Below are 22,257 nucleotides of genomic sequence, written 5' to 3'. Positions count from 1 at the left end.
ATTCTGTGATCCAAGATGCCAGTGGTGTGAAACCACGTTTGGTTTAAGTAAACCATGCTGGTCTGAAGCATGATGCAAAGTGGATGACGGAAAAGAAAATCTTAAGTGTGCCAAAAAAAAAAAAGATGTATTGTCCCTTAGTTTCAGTTGTCTGGCTCCTCTTAAGTCAAACAAAAGCAATTTTGCTCAAGCAAAGTTAAGGTAAAAATGAAGGTTACAGAAATAACAGCCTTCTCTTTGCTGGTTATTTTACTTTACAGTCACCCTGTAAGTTGGACTGGATGAAGAACATTTTTTTTTTTCCCCATTAGGTAACCATCCAGATGACTGCTATTATTAAGATGACTGTTTATTTTATTATTTCTTCATTATTCATACCTGTTTTAGGAGTTAGATGTTAATTTATTCTTTCAGTAGAAGCCATCTAACTAACCATAAGAATCACACCTCAAGTGCTGCTTCTTGATTAGAGACGTGAAATAAGCCAGCTGTGTGAAGCCTATGCCTCAGCTGCTAACACGGGGCCTACAAGGTCAATCTTCTGAGTGTCTTGTTGTAGAAACACATGCATTTGGGGTGGGAAAGAGAAGGCGCCCCCAGGGCTTGAGTTTGTGGTAGGGGAGCAGGTGTGGACATTCATCCGGACCCACAGCACTTTGTAGCAAGGTCAGGAGCAGAGGTCAGAGTGCGGCTTCAAGTGTTCTCATGCAAAAAATGACTCACCCTTGCATTCCTGTGTCAACCAGTCGGCAGCCCTGAGGTCATAAATAGACCCAGAGTTCCACAGTTGCTTTATCTGGTGTCGAGAGCCTGGGGTTCTCGGGCTGATGTGGGGTGCGGACTGCCAGGCCCTCAGAGGTCAGGGTGTTGAGCCAGGCAGGAAGGTTTTCTAAAGACAGTCACTGGTCTTGGACTCCCTTATTTAAAGGAGCCCAGAGCCTGAACAGACTGTTGTTGTGGATACTCACGTCCTTGGCTTGGCAAGCAAATGTGTTGGTTCTATTTGGGGCTTTTTCTCTACTGTTTGGGGCCTGTCTGTCATCCATCATCATGGGTGATCAAGGTACCTTCAGATCTGTTGGTGATTGAAATCTGAATGAGTGAGTTGATCCTGGAGTTCCCCCTAGCCTTTCTCTCAGTCCATCTCTGCAGTTTCAGTTTGAAAGTCCTGTCCTTGCTGTAATTGAAAACCAAAAGCAAAACAACAAAACCAGTTTCCTTCAAATTCTGTCAGTTTTGCAGACAGCGTGACGAGGTTACCCGTGGTGTCGCACACGTGGATAGGAAAGAAGGCTGACTTTATAATTATGGGGCCTAAGGCGTTCCAGTAGTTTAGAATTTTCTAAGACACTTTGGCAATTCTCTTTTCAGATTTTTCAAAAAAGAGTGTGGAATTAAGGTAATAGGAAGTTACTTTTAATAAACATGCCATTTTCTCCTTTTTTCTAGGAACTACACGTTGCGATTTATGCCAATTCCTATGTACGATGCTTCTCAGGCCTTAAAAACAAACCCTGAAAAGACAGAAGAGGCTCTCCAGAAGGTACTGAAGGATCAATAGCTTAATCATAATAAATTCACATTTGAGTGGAATTATGTGAATAATAATTCTGAAGGTATGAACAGTGCTTTGTATTTTACAAAGCTATTTTCATATTAGTTTGTATTCTTGTGATCATGACTGGCATAATGCATGACTGGGGGAGGAATAAGATAAGAAGGATTAAAACTTGTGAACGTTAAGTGGAGTGAAATAACATTCTTATAACATCAGCATGCCAGAGCTCAGGCATGGATAACTTCCTGTTTATCTTTTTGAGAATGTGTAGAAATCCATGTCAGCTACCACATCCTTCATCCTCAACAGCCTGAACCTTCCCTTCCTTCTTCACTGAGAAACCTTCCCTTCCTCCTTCTCCCTTCCTTCTTCATCTCATTGTTGAGATCTCTCTTTGCCATCTTTTTCTATAAATGTGTCTGTATCCACACCCATTCCCACTTCCTTTCTGGCAACCCCAGAGGAGGGTGGGTGCTTTCCCTTTGAAGCCCAGCCATCCATAATGCCTTTGACCCCAACATCTCTGCCCTTTGCTGGTAACTTGCCCTGTCAGTCATTCTTTCACTCTTTCATATCTTCATCTTTCTCTTTCTGTGGTTATGGCTACCTTTGTATTTACTTTAAGATATGCTCAAATATTTCCCATCTGACTCTATTTATTATGCTATTATTTGGGAAATCTCCTAAATCTTTCTTCCCTCTTTGTGCTTTCATCTGGTGGTACCACCCTCTGTCCAGTCTCCTAAGTTTGACTTCTTTTTCCCTATATCGTCTGCAGCCAATCCGTCACCAAGTTTACTATGTAGCATAAATCTCTTCATTTACTCTCCTTCCCTCTATTCCTATAACAGATGCTTTTGTTCCAGCCTCATTCTCTCTCACCAGGATGGTTACATCCGTTTGTCTGTTTTCTACGCCACAGTCAAAAATAGCCATCTTTCTTCTTGGTGAATTTGATCAGGCTGAAACCTTCAATCCAGTCCTCCCCAGAGGCTTTTACGATAAAGCCTAATTTCCTTAGCTTGGCAAGAATTTCTGCCCAGGATCTGTCTCCTATTCACTGTCAATTTCATCTCTTAACCACCCCTTGGTCTTTGTTTTTCTCTACTTCAGAGAACTTGATAGAAATGCAAATTCTTGGGCCTCAGAAACTGGGGCAGGACTTAGCCATCTGTGTTTTTCTGAGCTTTCCTTATGCTTATAACATTTGAGAATCACTGCTTGAGTCTAGATCATACTCGTGCTTACCCCACTACTGTACATGTTTGTTGAGACTGAAATCCAGGGTCAACCCATCCAGGACGACTTCTCAGAGTCCCTTTCCCCCAGTAGGTATGTGGTTCTTCCATTGGCCTTATGACATTGTTTTAAGTTACCTGCCTCCATTGTTTTTTCTTTTTCTCCCAGTGACTGAGCTCTTTGAAGGCAGAGTCTGTGTTTTTCATCTTGTTTTATTCTCAGAAGCTAGTGCAGTACCTGATATGCATGCTTAGATGTTTTTTAGACATTCAGTGAATTAAGAGAGTAAGGTTGGGAGTGGAGGAAGAGGAAAGTGTGGGGTTGCAAAAGAAACCAGCTAAGATTTGTGTTCAAAAGATCCAAGTCAGATTCTTTCCAGCTTTGTGATTTCTGTAAGTACTTATAAGTGTTTCTGAACTTTGGTTTCTTCATCTATATAAAAAATAAAGCTACACAATAACAGTATTTAGCTGACACTTAGGATATAGTTCATGCTGGGTGCCTGACACTATATTAAATGATTTACATAAATTAATACCTGTCAACTTTAAAGTAAATCCATGAGTTTGGTTCTATTATATCCTCATTTTATGGATAAGAAAACTGAAAGTGTGTTTAATTTGCCTAAGGTCTCCATAAGGATCAAATGAGGTTGTGTACATGAAAAGCAATTTGTCGGCCATAAAGCAAAATACAAATGTTAGATATCTTTATGCTTTCCTAAAGGATATTAGTCAGCTTATAACAGAAGACATATTCTATAGAGATGAGGTTTCTGATTTCAGATTAGACATGCAAAGTTTGCAAGTCATCATTCCCATCTTCACAACAAGAAAAAAAGCTTAACAAACAGAAAATGAGTGACTTTTCTTAGGTCTGCCAGAGAATTGAGGTGACACGGCAAACTGTCACCCTGGAAATGGTAATAGAGAAAATCAAAGCTGGAATCAGCTTACCAGGAGCAGAAGCCAGTGGAGCCAGTAACTCAGAGGAATGCTTTAACAGCTATTGATGAATTGTTGCAGGCTTAGTGTGGACTAATTTGAGAGCTAAAAACTCTTAGAGGCTCAGTCTTAGGTAGGCTGTGACCCTTGCCTGGGTTTTAGGTATAAGAACCCCAACATGTTATCACAGTGAAGATTGGAGGATAATTTGCTCATGTTTCTGGCAGGGGGACGGGGAAAGGTAACCATTTTGAAATACACTTAGAACATGCTATCCTCTGTAACAAAAGCCAACCCTCAAGAGAAACTATTCTATGAGAGCCTTACCTGACCTAGTGGAAGGCAGACCACTGTATCCCCTTCCAGCCTTTTGTTTCACATAAGGGAGGGGAAAAAAAAGAGGGCCAAGAAACACGTCTAAAGGTTACAGTCCAGGGACTCAGACCTAGTCTTTTTGTTTTTTTTTTAAAAAAACCCCTAAATTTAATCTTAAGATTATAGAATGTTTCCCCTCCCTATTACATTACATCACACATCAACTATAATAACAGTGAATTACAACTGAGTAAAGCTGTAAGACACTATTTAAGAAGGCATTTCTAGGGAAACCCCAAAATAGCAGGAGAGTCATAAACAGGTTGATAGAAGAACTTAAAGCCCTGACAAACACAGTTATAGCAGACATTCAACACAACCCAGTTTCTAGCTGGATGAACATAAAAACTTCACATTAACAGACTGATGACCTCAGTGTCTATTACTAGATACATCATATCTGGCTTTCAACAAAAAATTACAAGGCATGCTAAAAGACAAGAAAAAACACAGTGTGAGGTGCCAAAGCAAATATCAGAACCAGACTCAGATATGACACAGAGTTTGGAATTATCAGACAGGTCATTAAAACAATTGCAATCAAATATGTTAAGGGCTTTAATGGAAAAAGTTAAAAAACATGCAAGAACAGATAGGTACTAAAAGCAGAGAGAGAGGAACTAAGAAAAAAATCAAAAGGAAGTGTTAGAAGACAAAAATGCTATAACAAACAAAAAAATGCCTTTTATTAGCTCATCAGTGGGCTGGAGACAGTGGAGGAAGAACCATTGAGTTTGAGGATATGTCAGTAGAAACTTCCCTGAAAAAACTTTGCCACTCAAAAATATTTTTTTCTAAAATATTCCCTCCGGATTGAAATGCAAAGAGGAAAAATAGAATAGGAGGAAAAAATAACAGAATATCCTAGAACTGTGGGAAAAATTACAAAACATTGAATAGCCTTGTAATGGGAATATCAGAAGGAGAAGAAAGAGAAAGGAACAGAATAAATAATGACTAAGAATTTTCTGAAATTAATGACAGAAACCAAACCACAGATACAGGGAACTCAGAGAACACCAAGCAAGATAAATACCCCCCTCCCCCAAAATCAACATGTAAGCACATTATTAGTCAAACTGCTGAAAAGCAAATCAAAGAGAAAATGTTGAAGGAGGACAGGGGAAAATACATCCTGCATATTGAGAAATAAGGACAAGAATTATAGCAGACTTTGAGTCAGAAATCATGCAAACAAGAAGAAAATAAAGTGAAATATGAAAGTATTTGGGAAAAAACCCAGCAGACTAGAATTCTGCATCTAGCAAAATTTACCTTCAAAAATAAGAAATAAAGAATTTCTAAGTGGTGTTACAAGGGATGAAAGGGAGAAATTGGCAATACTGTCATTAATGTACCTGTACTACTTGTGAAATGGACAGCCTTGGGGTTAATCTGAGTATAACTTACAATTGGCCCACCTTATCTACATCTATGGACTCAACCAGCCATGGACCGTGTAGTGCCGTAGTATTTGCTATTGAAAAATATCTGCTTACAAGCACCCTTGTGCAGTTCACACCTGGGTTGTTCAAGTGGCAATTCTAGTATTATTTGAAAGAAGAGTTGAATTGATTGTAAATGTATTTTGCAGACACTAGGGCAACCACTAAAATATTTATAATTCTCTAAGAAAGGAGAAAAAAGTGAATCATATATAATGCTTAAAATCAGAGAAGGCAGAAAAGGAGGATAAAAAAAGAAAGAACAAACAGTATGCAAATATGTTAATTACAAAATTTGTGTTTTTCAAATGAAAATTGTTGACTTTAAAGCTCATATTTATTGTTTTCTTTTCCTATAGTACTTACTATGCTTTTATATGTTCCATTTTTCATTGTCACAGAACCCTGTCCTCTTGCCCTTTAATTTTACTCTACTGAAGAGCAATATTGTGATTCTGTATTCAATCTTTATTATTTTAAAATATAAGATTCCTTTATTAAAACACATTATTTTTTGCCTATGTGCTGCTGCTATTTTCAGCAGTGAGACTGAAGATGTCTAATGGACTCTAGACTGTCTCCCAGTCACTTCTGCCCAGGGGTATTGGCAATGTGATAATGAAACTCTTGGCTCTTCCCCTTTTCCATTTGACCTGAGTCAAGCCCCTGTCCTGTCCTGGTTCTCTGCCTTGGCCCCTAAAGGTGCACAGAAGGAAAATTTACCCTGTTAATTCAAGATGCAAATACTTTCAGTGGTGATGTGTACATAACTGTTTTTAAAGACACTTAGCATTGTCTTTCTTCGCTCCTTGTACTAGCTTTTAGAAATGAGCTTTGAATATTAATTTTTTTCTAAAATATTCCCTCCAGGCTCAGTCTGTGAAGCACGGTTGGTGCACCTGGGGCAGTGCTGGAAATGCGTGGGCCTGTCTTGGGTGCACTGCCTGTATGTGAGCGGAGCCTCCTGAGTAAACAAGCTGCTCTCAGAACTGGCCCATGGCCAGGGCTTAATGAGGCCAAATGTAGAACAAATAACAAAGCAAAAGCACCCAAAACTGGGGGCCAGTGTGTGTCTGCCAATTTCAGGCAAGAATCTTCTTTTAGCAAAGACATTCTACCTTGATGGTAATGTCACCTTGGAAAGAGATGACTTCTTGGGAAGCAGCAGGAAAAAATTAATGTAAGATAATGTCATGGTATTAATGTGTCACTTTAATGATGCTCCATTTCAGGGATCTTTTTGTTTTTATAATTTCTTCATTTATGTTTAGTAAAAGGTACATTTTGCTCTGCTTGGTAGTTTCCAGGGATGATAGTAATTATAGTCTGTTTTAATTGTTCCTGATTGGTATTAAGTAGTAGTCATTTTAGCATATGCAAAATTAAAATGAAAATGTAATAATGCTGAAAGCCTCATAGTTATTAGAAGTTCTTAGGGAACTATAGTAACAAATTAGAAGCCAAATGGTTAAGTTGCATTAATAAGACAAATAAAAGCAACAACTTAAAAAAATAGATGGCATACTTAGATCATTCTTTAAAAAAACACCTTAATAGGTATTCATTATCCCCAATAGTTTATCCTGCACGTTTTGCCCAATGTGTATATTGTTCTTCTTAAATACTTTATTCCAATCTATTTATCATTTGTATTTTTGAGTTTTTCATAAAACATTGTCTATGTATAAAAATACAGATTGTCAAGTAACTTCAAGACTTTTCATTTTCTGTAGGAATCCATTTTCTAATTTTTGATAAATTTGCTAAAATCATTCCTATTTTTAAAAATACATGTAAACCTGGTAGATTAAGGAAATTAGTATATAGCTTTGAGATGGACCAGCCTGTATCCTTCCAATTTTGTACCTATATTTTCCTTGAAAGAATTTTCTGAATGCTGGTGGATTCTACCCCTGGAATAAGGCCACAAGGTTCAGAAAGGACCATCCATACTCTGTAGGGGTACTTATTTAGCTTCTGAACTGTTTATTGGTTAAAAATTTATGAGAGAGAAAGGTTACGATCACGTGCAGGAAAGTGATGAAAAGGCAGTAAATGAGGTGTCTAACCTGTAGGAAATTAAACATTTGCTCTTCTTTGTCAACTACTGAGTCACATAAAAATCACCCCTGTTACCTGCAAGTGAAATTTCTAACTAAGAACACCTGTAATGCATCTGATAGTCCATTTCCCCCTCTCGTACATTCTGTGGGGTCAAGGCCCTGGCAGGATGTGTAAATTAGTTGCTTGGGTCTTCACTTCAGCAGCTGGCTGTTTCACTGATGACTTTACTCTGCTGAGTTGACATGTGTTCTTGAGAGAGACCTGTGCTTAATTTCCAGATAGAAAACTATCTGCTCCGGAATCACGAGACTAGAAAATACCTTCAAGAGCAGGCCTATCGCCTCCAGCAGGGCATTGTCACCAGCACCACGCAGCAGGTAAGAGGGTACCAGTCTTCTCCCAGTGCCCATTCTTCCTCCTGCTTACGCTGAACTGACCCTTGTAAGAGCCAGAGACCGAGGATTTCTAGTGTTTGAATCATTTCCCATGGGACAGTGAGAACCCATTTCTGAAAATGACAACAAATGTAAGTAGTTTGCGGGAAGATGTAGCGGGAGGAAGACGTAGGTTAATTCTTATACTAAATATACAGTTTTCATTGTTGATGATTTTGTGCTTTTTAAGACTATCAGTAAGGTGATGTTCGGTTGCTAAGTTATAGACACAATAACTCTGTGACCCCATGGACTGCAGCAAGCCAGGCTCCTCTGTCCTCCACTATCTTCCAGAGTTTGCCCAAATTCATGTCCACTGAGTCGGTGATGCTATCTAACCATCTCATCCTCTGCCACCTCCTTCTTCTTTTACCTTTAATCTTTCCCAGCATCAAGGTATTTTCCAGTGAGTCAGCTTTTCGCATCAGGTGGCCAAAGTATTGAAGCTTAACTTCAGCTATAGTCCTTCCAATGAATATTCAGGGTTCATTTCCTTTAGGATTGACTGGCTTGATCTCCTTGTAGTAAGATGTGATTTAGATTTATATATAACTATTAGGAACCCTAGATTATAGACGATAAAATCTGAGGGTAATAGATTTAATACTTTGGAGACCTTCTGTTCCGTTTCTTCTACTCCATTTCACTTCTCTGAGTAGGAAACAAACTTCCAAATTCTTCTGAATAATTAAGAATTTGTTGAATGTTAATTAACACTTAAGTGCTGAAGAGAAACTAAAGTGTTCTTTTCTTTTACTTCATTCTTTTTCTCTCTACTCAACTTTAAAAAAGTGTGGAATATTTTCCTCCAAAAACATAGCCAAACCCAAGGATCATAAAGTATTCGAGGAAAATCTATAGGATATCAACGAAAGAAGATATACCAAAGAACTGAGCTCAGATGGTTCAAAGTAGAGCAGAGAACTTAAAAAAAATTGTTTTAATTTAATAACTTCAGTGGGACTTGAGAGAATATTATATCCATAAAATAGGAATTAGCTGCTATGAAAAGGAGTAATCGGAGGACAGTAAACAATGCTTAGCAATTGAAAATACGAAAACTGTAATATAGAATTAAGTTAACTGATAGGGCACAAAGCTACTTCTTTGGTAGAAAACAGGGAAAATCTTTATAACATGCAGTAAGACAGATGAAAAATATAAGAGAAAAGTAAGTCAAAATAGTGAATAGATTAAAAATGACCAATAACCTTCTAACTCCAGAGGTTAAAAAGAAACATCATAGAAAAAGTTAAGAGTAAAAATAATAGAAAAGCATTTCATATGAATGTTGGAGTTGATATAGCCTATTGAAATTGATCTAGAGGGATGAGTAAAGGACCATACTTGGTCAGAACACTTAGAATAAAGGGAAAAAAAAAACCCCAAAAAACCACCATCTTAAAGAGTTCCAGAGAGACTACAAAGGTCATCTTACAAGGGGACTATCCTGGAAACAAATGAGGTTCAGCCATTTTATCAAAGAGAGTGAGGGCAGAGTAAAATTATATTTGGACAGGGGATCAGAAATTTTACCCCCAATGTTCCATATGAAAAACTGTTTTTTTGAGGAAATTCTCCAGCAAAACAGAAGAAAGTATCAGTTCAGTTCAATTGCTCAGTCATGTCCATCTCTTTGCGACCCCATGGACTGCAGCACACTAGGTTTCCCTGTCCATCACCAACTCCAAGAGCTTACTCAAACTCATGTTCATCAAGTTGATGATGCCATTCAACCATCTCATCCTCTGTCATCCCCTTCTTCTCCAGCCTTCAATCTTTACCAGCATCAGGGTCTTTCCCAATGAGTCAGTTCTTTGCTTCAGGTAGCCAAAGTATTGGAGTTTCAGTATCAGACCTTACAATGAATATTCAGGACTGATTTCCTTTAGGATGGACTGGTTTGATCTCCTGGCAGTCCAAGGGACTCTCAAGAGTCTTCTCCAACACCATAGTTCAAAACCATCAATTCTTCAGTGCTCAGCTTTCTTTATAGTCCAACTCTCACATCCATACATGACCACTGGAAAAACCATAGCCTTGACTAGATGGACTTTTGTTGGCAAAGTAATGTCTCTGCTTTTTAACATGCTGTCTAGGCTGGTCATAACTTTCCTGCCAAGGAGTAAGTTTCTTTTAATTTCATGGCTGCAATCACCATCTGCAATGACTTTGGAGCACCCAAAAATAAAGTCTGTCACTGTTCCCACTGTTTTTCCATCTATTTGCCATGAAGTGATGGGACCAGATGCCATGATCTTAATTTTCTGAAGGTTGAGCTTTAAGCCAGCTGTTGCACTCTCCTCTTTCACTTTCATTAAGAGGCTCATAGTTCTTCTTCGCTTTCTGCCATAAGGGTGGTTTCATCTGTGTATCTGAGGTTATTGATATTTCTCCTGGCAATCTTGATTCCAGCTTGCTTCATCCAGCCCAGCATTTTGCATGATATACTCTGTATATAAGTTAAGTAAGCAGGGTGATAATATATAGCCTTGACATACTCCTTTCCCAATTTGAAACCAGTCCATTGTTCCATGTCCGGTTCTAACTTGCTTCTTGACCTGCATACAGATTTCTCAGGAGGCAGGTAAGGTGGTCTGGTATTCCCATCTCTTTCAGAATTTTCCACAGTTTGTTGTGATCTACACAGTCAAAGGCTTTGGCATAATCGATAAAGCAGAAGTAGATGTTTTTCTGGAATTCTCTTGCTTTTTCGATGATCCAACGGATGTTGGCAATTTGATCTCTGGTTCCTCTGCTTTTTCTAAATCCAGCTTGAACATCTGGAAGTTCACAGTTCATGTACTGTTAAAGCCTGGCTTGGAGAATTTTGAGCATTACTTTGCAAGTGTGTGAGATGAGTGCAATTGTGTAGTAGTTTGAACATTCTTTGGCATTGTCCTTCTTTGAGATTGGAATGAAAACTGACTTTTCTAGTCCTGTGGCCACTGCTGAGTTTTCCAAATTTGCTGGCATATTGAATGCAGCACTTCCACAGCGTCATCTTTTAGGATTGAAATAGCTCAACTGGAATTCCATCACTTCCCCTAGCTTTGTTCATAGTGATGCTTCCTAAGGCCCATTTCCCTTTGCATTCCAGTCTGGCTCTAGTTAAGTGATCACTTCATCATGGTTATCTGGGTCATTAAGATCTTTTTTGAAAAGAAAGTATACAATATGAGATATAAATAAGAAACTGTGCCAGAAATGAAATCATCGAAGTTATAAAAGCTTAAAGAAAGCTTTAAAAAATTGCCACTTTGGGGCAATCTGCTTTGAGCTGCAGAATTAAAAGATATACTATTACGTTTCTTCCTCCATGAATTCCATAATCATAATTCTGTACTGTGCATTTTAGTGGATTTAAAATTTTAATATCAACTTAGACAAGAAAGGAACACCTAATTATTATTATACTAAAAAATATGTAAATGCTGGAAATCTTAATGTAAAAATAATGAAACTAAAGTTAAGTGTTGAAGAGGGAGAAAGATGAGTTGAGTATAAGTACACTGAAGGTTTACTTTTTGTTTTACTTTTTGTTTATAAGTATACTAAAGTTTTACTTTTAGGATAATCCTCTCTAATTCATCAAAAGTAAAAAACACAGATGTAAATCTGCTGTTTAAAACGGAAGTCACCAAAATAATTTAAAAGCAGAGACTTTTAAAAATTGTTTATTTCAAAAATGTTCATTTCAGTAGATTTAGAGGAACCAACTGGTAGGAAAAGTTTTATACTTGAAACTGCTTTTTATGGTTTATTCTATTTTCTTATCTGTACAAATATCATTTTAATTTTTGCAGTGTCTTTGGTTTTGACATCAGAGTAATGCTAGTCTCAGAGAATGACTTTGGAAGTGTTTCTCCTCAACTCTTGGGAATACTTTAAGAAGGATAAGTGTTCTGTCTTCTCTCAGTGTTTGGTAAAATTCACATGTGAAGGTGTCTGCTCCTGGACTTTTGCTTGTTGGGAGGTTTTGTTTTTTTTAATTGCTTGTTTAATTTCATTACTGGTAATTGGTCTGTTCATATTTTTTATTTCTTACTGATTCAGTCTTGGGAGAGTGTGTGTTTCTAAAAATTTATTTCTTCTCGATTGTCCATTTTATTTGTTTATATTTGTTTGTTGTTGTCTAGTTGATAAGTCATGTCTGACTGTTTGCAACCCCCCATGGGTTATAGTCCACCAGGTTCCTCTGTCCATGAAATTTCCCAGACAAGAATACTGAAGTGGGTTGCCATTTCCTTCTCCAGGGAATCTTCCTGACCCAGGGTGCAAACCTGTGTCTCCTGCATTGGCAGCTGGATTCTTTACTACTGAATCACTTGGGAAGCTTGTATTTGTTTGTTGTAATCTCTCACGACCCTTTGTATTTCTGTGATGTTACTTGTAACTTCTCTTTGTTTCTGATTTATTTATTTGAGCCCTCTTTCTTTTTTTCTTGATTAGTCTGGCTAAAGGTTTATCACTTTTGTTGATATTTTCAAGACAGACAACAAAGATATCTTTTCAACAAAGTTGTTTTCAAAGAACTGCTCTTAGTTTCATTAATCTTTTCTACTTTTTTTTTTTTTTTTGGTCTCTATTCCATTTATTTCTGTTCTGACCTTTAGGATTTCTTTCCTTGTATCGTGTTGACCAATACTAACTTTGGTTTTGTTATTTCTCCTTTTTCTATATGTAAAGTTAGGTAATTTACTTGACATTGTTCTTGTTTCCCAGGTTAGGCTTGTATGGCTATAAGCTTCCTTTTAGAACTGTTTTTGCTGTGTCCCACAGATTCTGAGTCATTGTGTTCCCATTTTCACTTGTTTGCAGTTGTTTTTCTTTTTAATTTCCTCTTTGACTTCTTCAGTCTTCCATTTGTTGTTTAGTTGCATATTGTTTAGCCTCCACATGTTTGTGGTTTTTTGTAGTTTTTTTTTTTTCCTTGTAGTTGATTTCTAGTCTCCTTACTGTTGTGGTCCGAGAAAATGCTTGATATGATTTCAGCCTTCTTAAATATATTGAGAATTCTTTTGTGGCCCAGCCTGTGATCTGTCCTGGAGAATGTTCCGTGTACTCTTGAAAAGAATATGTATTCTACTGCTTTGGATAGAGAGCCATTTAAATTTTTTGTCATTCCTTTTCCTTGAAACAGAATGAAAGAAAGGTGTCCATAATAAATTTGTCATGTATGATCTTTCAAGTAGGTAAAATTATATGGATGACTTTGTATACAGAGAGATTCATGAGTGTTCACCAAAATGTAAATAATGGTTATTTCAGGTGCTGTGATTAGGTTGAGTTCTATTGTTTTCACAGTTTTGTTTGAATGCTTTATAGTAAGCATGTGTTATTTATATAAGAAAAGTGTATCTGTTAAGAAAAACATTAATTATGAATATTAGTGAAGTAACAGGGAGTTTTGGGAAGGAAAATATTATTTTTGACCTTACCAATGCCTTAAACATCTAAATTTTTTCCTATAAGGGACTAATATTAGCTTTTAGTACTTTATGGTTTACTGTTATTTCCTGGTTTTAGTGTTTAACATTAAAAGCAGAGAGAGAGCTAAGACCTTACAGTGCACCTTTGCCTTTGGTTCCTTTATGAGCTACCATAACACAGGCTTTCCTGAATTCAACATCCTTTTAACTTTTTCCCTCATTCACAGGGGTTTTGTTGCTCATCTAAAAAAATTACTGCCGCAACCTTTAATGCTAATTTTTAAAAGTAAGTTTCATCTTCTCAGTCGAGAGGAAATTATACACTGGAGGCATATACAGATGTTTAATTCTGTAGGGGTGACATCGCTCTGAATTATTCGAGTCATTATGTAGTAGGTATATTGCCACCTTTTCACTTTGGGGATTTCTTAGGACATGATGATTAGCAGTTTTCAGACTTTAATTGTTTCAGTCGCCTTAGGAGAGATTTATCTCCTCCTTATTGAAACTTCTTATTGAAGTTTCCAGAAATAGGAACACAGAAAGAATAGGCCCTCTGTGACTACTCCTGCTAACGGCATAGGCAGTCATCATTCCCAGGTGAAGCTGAAGGGATTAAAATGTGTTTTAATGAAACATTGAAGTCTCATAACAGTTCATATATTTGTTTTTGTCTCTAGTCTTTGTTTAGGAAAGACCTTCACAAGACTCAACACTGCACCTATGCTTTTGATCTCTTATTTTCATATTATAAATGCTCTTAATCAAAAGTCAGCAAACTTCTATAAAACAACCAAATAGTAATTAACCTTTACAGTCCATATGGTCTCTGTTGCAACTGCTCAGCTGTGCTGTGATAGAGTGAAAGCGGCCATAGACAATATCTGCATACGTGAGTGTGGCAGAACCAATAAAACTTTATTTATAAAAGCAGGATCAGAATCGCCTATAGTTTGCCAACCTCTGCTATGTCTTCCCATCCTTTTTATTTTTTAAGACAATTTTGTTGCCTAGAGCTATTTACTCAACACATTCTCTTCCCTTCCTTTCATGTGCAGGTTTTTATACTTGCTTTCATGGCTTCTTGCTACCTATTCACTTTACAACCTTTCCGAATGTGCCCTCTGTCCCTGTCTGTCTGCTGAGATGAGACTCAATGGACCTGGTCACCAAGTCAGAGGCCTTTCTCCCTCCTCATCTTTTGATGAAAGGAGGCTGTATGTGTAGTGGTCTGACTTGGGGTCTCAAATCAGATGACTTGGTTTTAAGTACAGATTCTGCTATTCCTTCTTGGTTGGAACTGATGTTAGTCACTAACTAACCTCTTTAAGGCTTGGTTTCATCTGTGAAAAATGGGAAAGATGACCCAGAACGTGCTCAGATGATTAAATGGGATAATATGTGCAAAGTCCTTGGTTCCTTACCAGTAAACATTGTTTGTTGGTATATTTTTATTATCACAATCATCATCATTATTATAGACCATCTTATCTTTCTTGAGATACACTTCTTGGTTCATCCGATAGTATGCTGTTCTGAATATCATTCTGTTGTTCTCTTTCCTCCTTTCTACACAACTCTTTCTCCTTTCATCTTCCAAATGCAATCCTTTTTCAAAGTTTTGTACTTAGTGCTATCTAATCTACTTCTACCATTTTAACTCTCTTGTGTGGATGACTCCTGATCTATCTTCTCAGTCCCTGTTTACTGTAAACAGAAATTCCTGGTTTTCAGCTGTTTGTTCAGCATCTCCATCCAGATGGCCCTCTGACATAGCAAGGTGAAAGACCAGACTCTTTCTTCGGAGCAACTGATTTCACCATTTCTCTCAGAGACATCGTCATTCACTGAGAATAGAACGCCTGGAGTCATCTTGGATGCCTCATTCACTTTCTTCATTCAGAGTCACTATTCATTGTCCATTTATCTTCAAAGTGTCTTTCTATTTCTACTGCCTGACCTTTTGCTAAAGCTTTTTATTAACTCCTTTCTGTGTCTTTTACAAGCACCGCAAGAACTAGTTAATCCATCTTCCATGTCTCCTTGTGCTTTTTTTGTTTGTTTGCTGTTGTTGTTTTTTGGTATCTTTGTGCTTTTTACAGCCCATTTCCTTTGTATCAGGGAAGCTGAGACATTGTGAGTGTTATGGGTTAAGGGATTTTTAGATACTCACAGTTGTGGGAGGAGCTGGGGGGAATAAATGCTGTATGGTTTGCACGCAGTGATTGAACTCTGTAGCCTGAGCCTGAGTCTTACACTATCTTGTCTTAGCTTAATATTCCAGTCTGATCTTCTACAATAAAATGCCTCTGTTTCTAACCAGGAAACAGGAATCCCAAGTGTCTGAATGTGCCATTGCTTATGTTCAATCTTTTACTTAAAATGCTCTTTTCTTTTCTCAGTTTGTAGAACTGTTTCAGGATCCAGTCTAAAAGCTACCTTCAGCCCCAATTAGCTGTAATCTCGCCCTTGACTGAAATCCTTTAGTACTTCTCATCACCTATTTATTCACTGAATAAACACTTATAAGGGTTTGTGATGTGGCAGGCAGTGAACAAAATGTGTCTGTCTTTGTGGATGTTACATATGCAAACTTTATATCTTGTTATGGTTAATTGTGACTATTTCTTTCCACTTCAAGGTTTTTATGTTGTTTGGTGGCAAAGGGTATATCTTAATTTAGGACTATATCTCACTCAGTGCTAGGTGTTGAGTTTATTTCTCTTGAATCAAATAAAGAAATAGACATGGAGGAAGATAAAATTTTTCACTAAGTGAGCTATTTGCTTCCCTGGTAGCCCAGACGGTAAAGAGTCTGCCTGCAATGCAGGAGACCCAGGTTTGATCCCTGGGTCAGGAAGATCCCCTGGAGAAGGAAATGACAACCCATTCCAGTATTCTTGTCTGGAAAATCACTTGGATGGAGGAGCCTGGTGGGCAAAACCCCATGAGGTTGCAAAGAGTCAGACGCAACTGAGAGACTAACACACACACAGTAAGCTATTTGCTGGAACTGAGGACAGTTGTGACAAATTGCAAGCAACCAAAGGTGGCATTTTATGGCTAATGGTTCTCAGTTCTGCACTTGGGTTATATAACCCACTATATTTGGAAAAGCCTAAGTGACCACCATCAAGTAAGATACACTGTGTGGTTTAGTTGCCAAAGAAGCCAATTTTGATTTGCACCACATTAATGAAAGTATACTTTGTACAGTGAGAAAGATGATAGCCCTGTTACTGTGTTACAGTCTATTTTGTTTACCCTCATGTTGTGTGAGGGTTTTAGATAGAAGAGAAAATTCAGAGGGGTGCGTGGGGGAAGGTGTGAGTCAGGGATCACACAATGGTGTCACTCTGGAATGGTAAAGGAAACTGGGACCGTTAAGCCTGAAGAAAAAAGATTAGAGAAGAAAGAGAGCTGTGTTCAAACGTGAGCAAGATGGTCACATGGAAGAGAGCTTGTGACTGCTCAGAGTGTTCTCAAGGGGAAGATATGTGACCTGTAGAAGGACATGGGAAGACAGGTGAGGAATTACAGAAGACCTAGTCCAGGCGTGATCGAGTGCATTTCCTTGGAAGGAAGTGAGCTTCTTAAATTATGGCAGTTAGCAACTTTCCTAGGTTGCTTTAGAAAAATGGAAGGAACACTTTACTCGGATAAAGTAGAGAGTTTAAGATGAAGAGTTCGAGTGCCGTCATCTACCTTGAAGTCTTTGATGGGAGAGCCCAAGAGATGACAGTATTTCAGACTGCAGTCTCCTTTGTTTTTCTACATTTGTGTACCGTCGGGACTTGAATATGAACTGAGAATCTGAATCCTTTGTTCCCCATTTTCAAAATTTCCATTTGTACTCTGCGTAATCTTTCTATGTCATCTTAAATAGTTTAACTTTTCTGGGCCTTGGTTCTTTAGTTGTAAAGTGTCTGAATATGATCTGTTGGGTGGTGCCAAACCTTAGCAAGTATGTGTTCAGAAGAATCTTGGAGACTTGTCAAATTTTATGTCTTATTTGAGTCAAAGAATGAAATGTTTGTTTGTTCTGGATGTGATTTTGAAAGTTCCACTTAAAGACCATTTTGCTGAGTTCGTTTAAACCCTCTCTCCTTGGTGAGTGCTTAATGGCACATATGTCAGGAGTCTCTGGTCTCTCATGATTATTAAAGATGATTAGTTTTATTATAGTGCCGCATCGACATATCTCTCAAATTAGCCTCAGATATGTATCAGTTCCCTTCTTTGTGTATCAGAACCCAAAATGTGGTTCATTTTGTCTCTTGAAATTAGGTATTCCTTCTTAGTGAGATATGAATTATTGATGACCCTTTTTGCTTCAGGAAGCACAGATCAATACAGTAGTTGGAAGAGTTGGAATTTATATCAATTAAGAAGATTTTTGAAAGCATACATTTAATTCTCTACAGGGCAATAAATGCATAAAGTTAAAATGTGAACCCTGTCTACAAGCTTAGATTTTGGCCAGGTAATTATTCCATGAGATACATTATTCATGTCGCTTCTTTTTCCTATAGGAGTTCCAGATAGTTCACTTATGTAGCCTCAGTACATTTTACGGTCATAGGAGCTGTTCTTCATGCATTAGCATTAGCATTAGTGACCCTTTGTCAAGAAAGTAGGTGCTTTGAGTGGTGGTGCTTTACAGGAGTGTCTTTATTATACCCTAGAAAAGAAGATGGGGTAGATGTGATGAACCTAGTTTTGTAAAGGAGAGCTGGTGATGCTCCAGGAGGTAGACATGGGCTCTGTCATCGGACCATCAGCCTGCTCAGCAGTGTTGTAGTTTCTATTACTGTGGAATTTGTGGGGGATGGAGGGTTGATTTTGGCTTCCTATAGTTGTTATTTCAAATAATTAAAAATAAATAGAAAAGTGTGAAGTTAAATAAAAAAGAATATTACTGGATTGTCACCTCTGCCAAATCTGCCCTTCTTGATATGATAGGGTCTCTGGGGGATAGATATAACTTAAAAATTGTTTTACTTATTTATTTTTGGCTGGCTGGATCTTTGTTGCTGTGTGGGCTTTTCTCTAGTTGTGGTGGCTGCTCGAGTTGCAAGGCATGAGCTTCTCACTGCAATGGCTTCTCTTGTTGCGGAGCACAGACTCTAGGGGCATGGGCTTCAGTAGTTGCAGCACGTGGGCTCAGTAGTTGCAGCTCCCAGGCTCTAGAGCACAGGCTCAAAAGTTGTGTTGGGCTTGGTTGCTCTGTGGTATATGGGATTTTCCTGGATTATGAATTGAACCCCTGTCTCCTACACCCCTGTCTCCTGCTTTGGCAGGTGGATTCTTTACCACCGAGCCACTGGGGAAGCCCCCCCGCCCCTTTTTTTGAAGAATAGACAACCTGCAGCTTTGATCAAAATACCGGAGAAACTTTTAAAACCACACGTAATTGTCTTTTTCTTCAGACGTCTTAGCTTTGTTCACGTTTCTGTCTATGCATACAAATATCATAGAGCATAATCTTACCCTTCTGTACTAGTTTTTGTCCACAGTACTGAGCTGCCACTTCCCTTTGGGTTTTATGGTTAAATCCAGGAAACAACTGAAAGTGATTCAGATGTAATTAACCTGGGAGAAGGACCTTAAAATGATAGAAACTAGATGTTATTAACTTTATTATTGCCTATGTTAATATAATTAAACTTCAGCTTATGCTTTTATGGTGGAAAATCATTTGATATAATTGAACTAATTTAAAAAATTAAATTTCCAGGGATGTTCTGATTTCCATAATATTGGGGCCAACTGGCTGTGGGCATCATTTTGTCATCATCTCAATTATCAGAATTGTACATCTCCTTTTTCTATTTTTTCAATGCTGAACACCATGTCTGTTGTAGAGGGTACTCAATAAAAATCAATAAAGGAGAGTTACTATCAAGCAAAAAGTCACTGAGTAGCTATGAGATTCTGAATCATCAAGAAATAATCTGCATTTCCTAAGGCTGAAAAGGGGACCACAGTCCTTTACACATTTATCCAGAGTTAATGTTGCCAGAGGTTTCTTGTAGAAACAGACAAATTAATAATTGCTATAAGTGCCTTCTCAAAGGTTCCAGTTAGGAGAGGTTTTCATCCTCATTCATTCTGTGTTTCCTTCTGTCTGAATATTGGCTGTGCTGACTTGGGTGCTTGCTGTCATTTTTATGGTGTGGAACAGATGATTGACAGAATGTGTGTGAAAGTACAAGATCATCTCAACTCCTTACGAAGCTCTGAGGGAGATGCCGTCCAGGAAGATTTAAAATCAGCAGAAAGACTCATGCAGGATGCCAAGAACTCTAAAACGGTGAGTTTCACTTCTGGCTACATGAGAGTCTTCTGTAATGAAAAAGACTTTTAAACTTCAGTTTTAGAAGCTACTTCTAACTTGGTTTACCTTTCTACTCAGTTTCAAGGTTACTAACAAGTGGCAAAGTGAGCTGAGTTAATCTTCGCCTCCTTTCTGTACCCCCATGCTAGTTACTAATAATCAAAATACATTTGTCCCTCGAAATCTGTGGGGGATTGCTGCTGGGACCTCTTGCAGATACCAAAATCTGCGGATGCTCGAGTCCTTTATATGTAAAATGGCATAGCCCGGATGGGCCTCCATATCCAGGGGTTCTGTAGCCTCTGATACAGACGGCCGGCTGTATAGAATTTACAGCAGGGGGCGCTGTGACTCACAAAGGGTGTAATCAGATCCTGTGTAACCTCAGGAAGGTGGCTGGAGTTTCAGTGAGTAACAACTCCTTGGCAGTATACTGCCAAGCTGATAGCAGGAAACTCTCTTCTGTCACCTGTAGAAGGAAGCTTCTCTCAACTTAGAATTTTTTTCCCCAAGTGTGACTTCATAGAGAAAAGACTAACTGGGAATCAGAAAGCCTGGGCTCTGGTCCAGGCTCCTCTATTTGAACCAATCAATCATTGAATTTTATGAGTAGGAGGAAAACTGGATTAGTCAGATGCTCTCGCACCCTAGATGAAGACATTAAGGCACAAACAGGTAGGGTACTATTCCTCTGATCTCAAAGCTGGACCTCAGTGTTTTGATCTGTGTAAAGGGTCTTACATCAAGACTATCTTAGATTATCCCTAGTATTTCTTCACCCTTTTTACTAACTCTGCAGTGACTTTGGTGCTTATTTAAATCATTATTTAATTATGGAGAGGTTACTTTTATTTTTCTTACAGCTGTTACCAAATTTATACCATGTTGGTGGTGTATCTTGGGCGGGAGCCAGTGGCTTGTTATCCAGTCCAATTCAGGAGACCCTGGAATCAATGGCCGGAGAAGTTACAAGAGTTGTCGATGAACAACTCAAGGTTTGTGGTTTCTGTTATTTTGGAAAGTGACATTGTTATGCCTTACGTGTGCATGATAGCATTTCATACCGTGCTACCCTATATTTTATAGATGTATGTGTACTAAAGTTGAATACTGTATCTTTTCCAGCTTCATTTATAATTTTTGGAATAACTTTTTTGCATAATAAGATCAAGTAAAACCTATCACATTCAATTTTGTTTTTGATGATAAATCTCTAACTGTATTTCACATATGACAGGTTGCCACTGATAGGAGAATGATTGATTTCTGCTTAGAAAGAGAAGTCTGATTCATGAAAAAATATCTTCTGTTGTTACGTTTGATTTACAGACTGGGAGAGATGACAGGTGCTATGCTTATAGCACCAAATTGCTGCTTGTATGGAAAGGTTACCACTAGGTAGCTAGATAACAGTCTTTGCAAAGAGCTGCTTGAAAGATTAGGAGAGGGATTTAGAATGAAGTAACAAGGCACCGGAAGTAGTAGAGACTTGTCTAGAGGCTCAGAGACTGAAAAAACAGGCTCTGAAATTAAGTGGAGAGAGTAACGTAAGGCCAGTTTTTTCTTAAGGGAACTTCAAGAAACACCTAGAGCAGCAACATTTCATTTTCAAAAAGTTTCATCATTTCCAACCTGCCTGTTCAAGGATGCCATAAAAAGACCTTGTCTAAATTTCTGTGTTTATTTGGTCCATTTTCTAATGAGAACACAATTGCTATAACTCAGAGGGATTTGATGTGCAACTTAATCATAACTTTGCAACATGCTAATTACTCCATTTATAAATTAAATTAGCACAGGAGAGAATGTTTTGGATTACTTAGGCATTTAAGTCCCTGTCTTTCTGTGCACATAATGCAGAGAGACTCTTGAGTGTTATTTTTATTTTATTTGATGGTGGTTATTGTGAATACATTCTGAGCAAAGACAAAGGGGTAGAAAAACAACTGGTTGGATGGTACAGCATTCTACCAGATCAGTTGTTACCTAATAGCACTCGTTTTATTCTCCATGAAGGATCAAATATGTTGAAAGGATACTTTCTTACACATTTAAAATAAAGTCATCTCTGTTGCTTAGTTACTTCTGACTGTAAAAAATGAAACTACTCATTGTGAAACATTTAAAAAATAAAAATCACTTGAAAACCCAGAGATAGCATTATTCTTAATATTTTGGTGACTTTCCAAACATTCTCTGTCTATACACAGTTTTACATATATGTGATCATACTATACATACTTTATTTATATTGGTACAATATCAGGAAGACACTTCTAGATCGGTGAGTACTCATCATTTTAGTGGCTGCATGGTATCTCATTGCAGAGACGTATCAGTGCCCGGGAAAGCAGCAAACCTCCTCTGTGTCTTTCCTTCACGCAGAACCTCTCACATTTGACACCTCTGGTCACCAGGTGTGTGGGTGC

At 38.0% G+C, this 22,257-nt stretch overlaps 1 protein-coding gene across 42 annotated transcripts in view; it reads left to right on the top strand.

The window, feature by feature from the left end:
- The window catches only part of CARMIL1 (capping protein regulator and myosin 1 linker 1), a 305,081-nt gene that overhangs the window by 223,177 nt on the left and 59,647 nt on the right, over positions 1–22,257 (top strand). For all 42 annotated transcript variants that reach the window (XM_081522077.1, XM_081522066.1, XM_081522068.1 and 39 more), the window contains 4 exons: positions 1,450–1,543; positions 7,904–8,002; positions 19,676–19,804; positions 20,692–20,823. In XM_081522077.1, coding sequence (XP_081378203.1) covers positions 1,450–1,543; positions 7,904–8,002; positions 19,676–19,804; positions 20,692–20,823 — 454 coding nt within the window. The remainder of the gene's footprint in view (positions 1–1,449; positions 1,544–7,903; positions 8,003–19,675; positions 19,805–20,691; positions 20,824–22,257) is intronic.

This window comes from Giraffa tippelskirchi, chromosome 8 (assembly GCF_054371585.1).
Source record: "Giraffa tippelskirchi isolate mGirTip1 chromosome 8, T2T-mGirTip1v1.2.pri, whole genome shotgun sequence".
NCBI classification, from domain to species: domain Eukaryota; kingdom Metazoa; phylum Chordata; class Mammalia; order Artiodactyla; family Giraffidae; genus Giraffa; species Giraffa tippelskirchi.
This window is presented reverse-complemented; position numbering and strand designations above follow the sequence as displayed.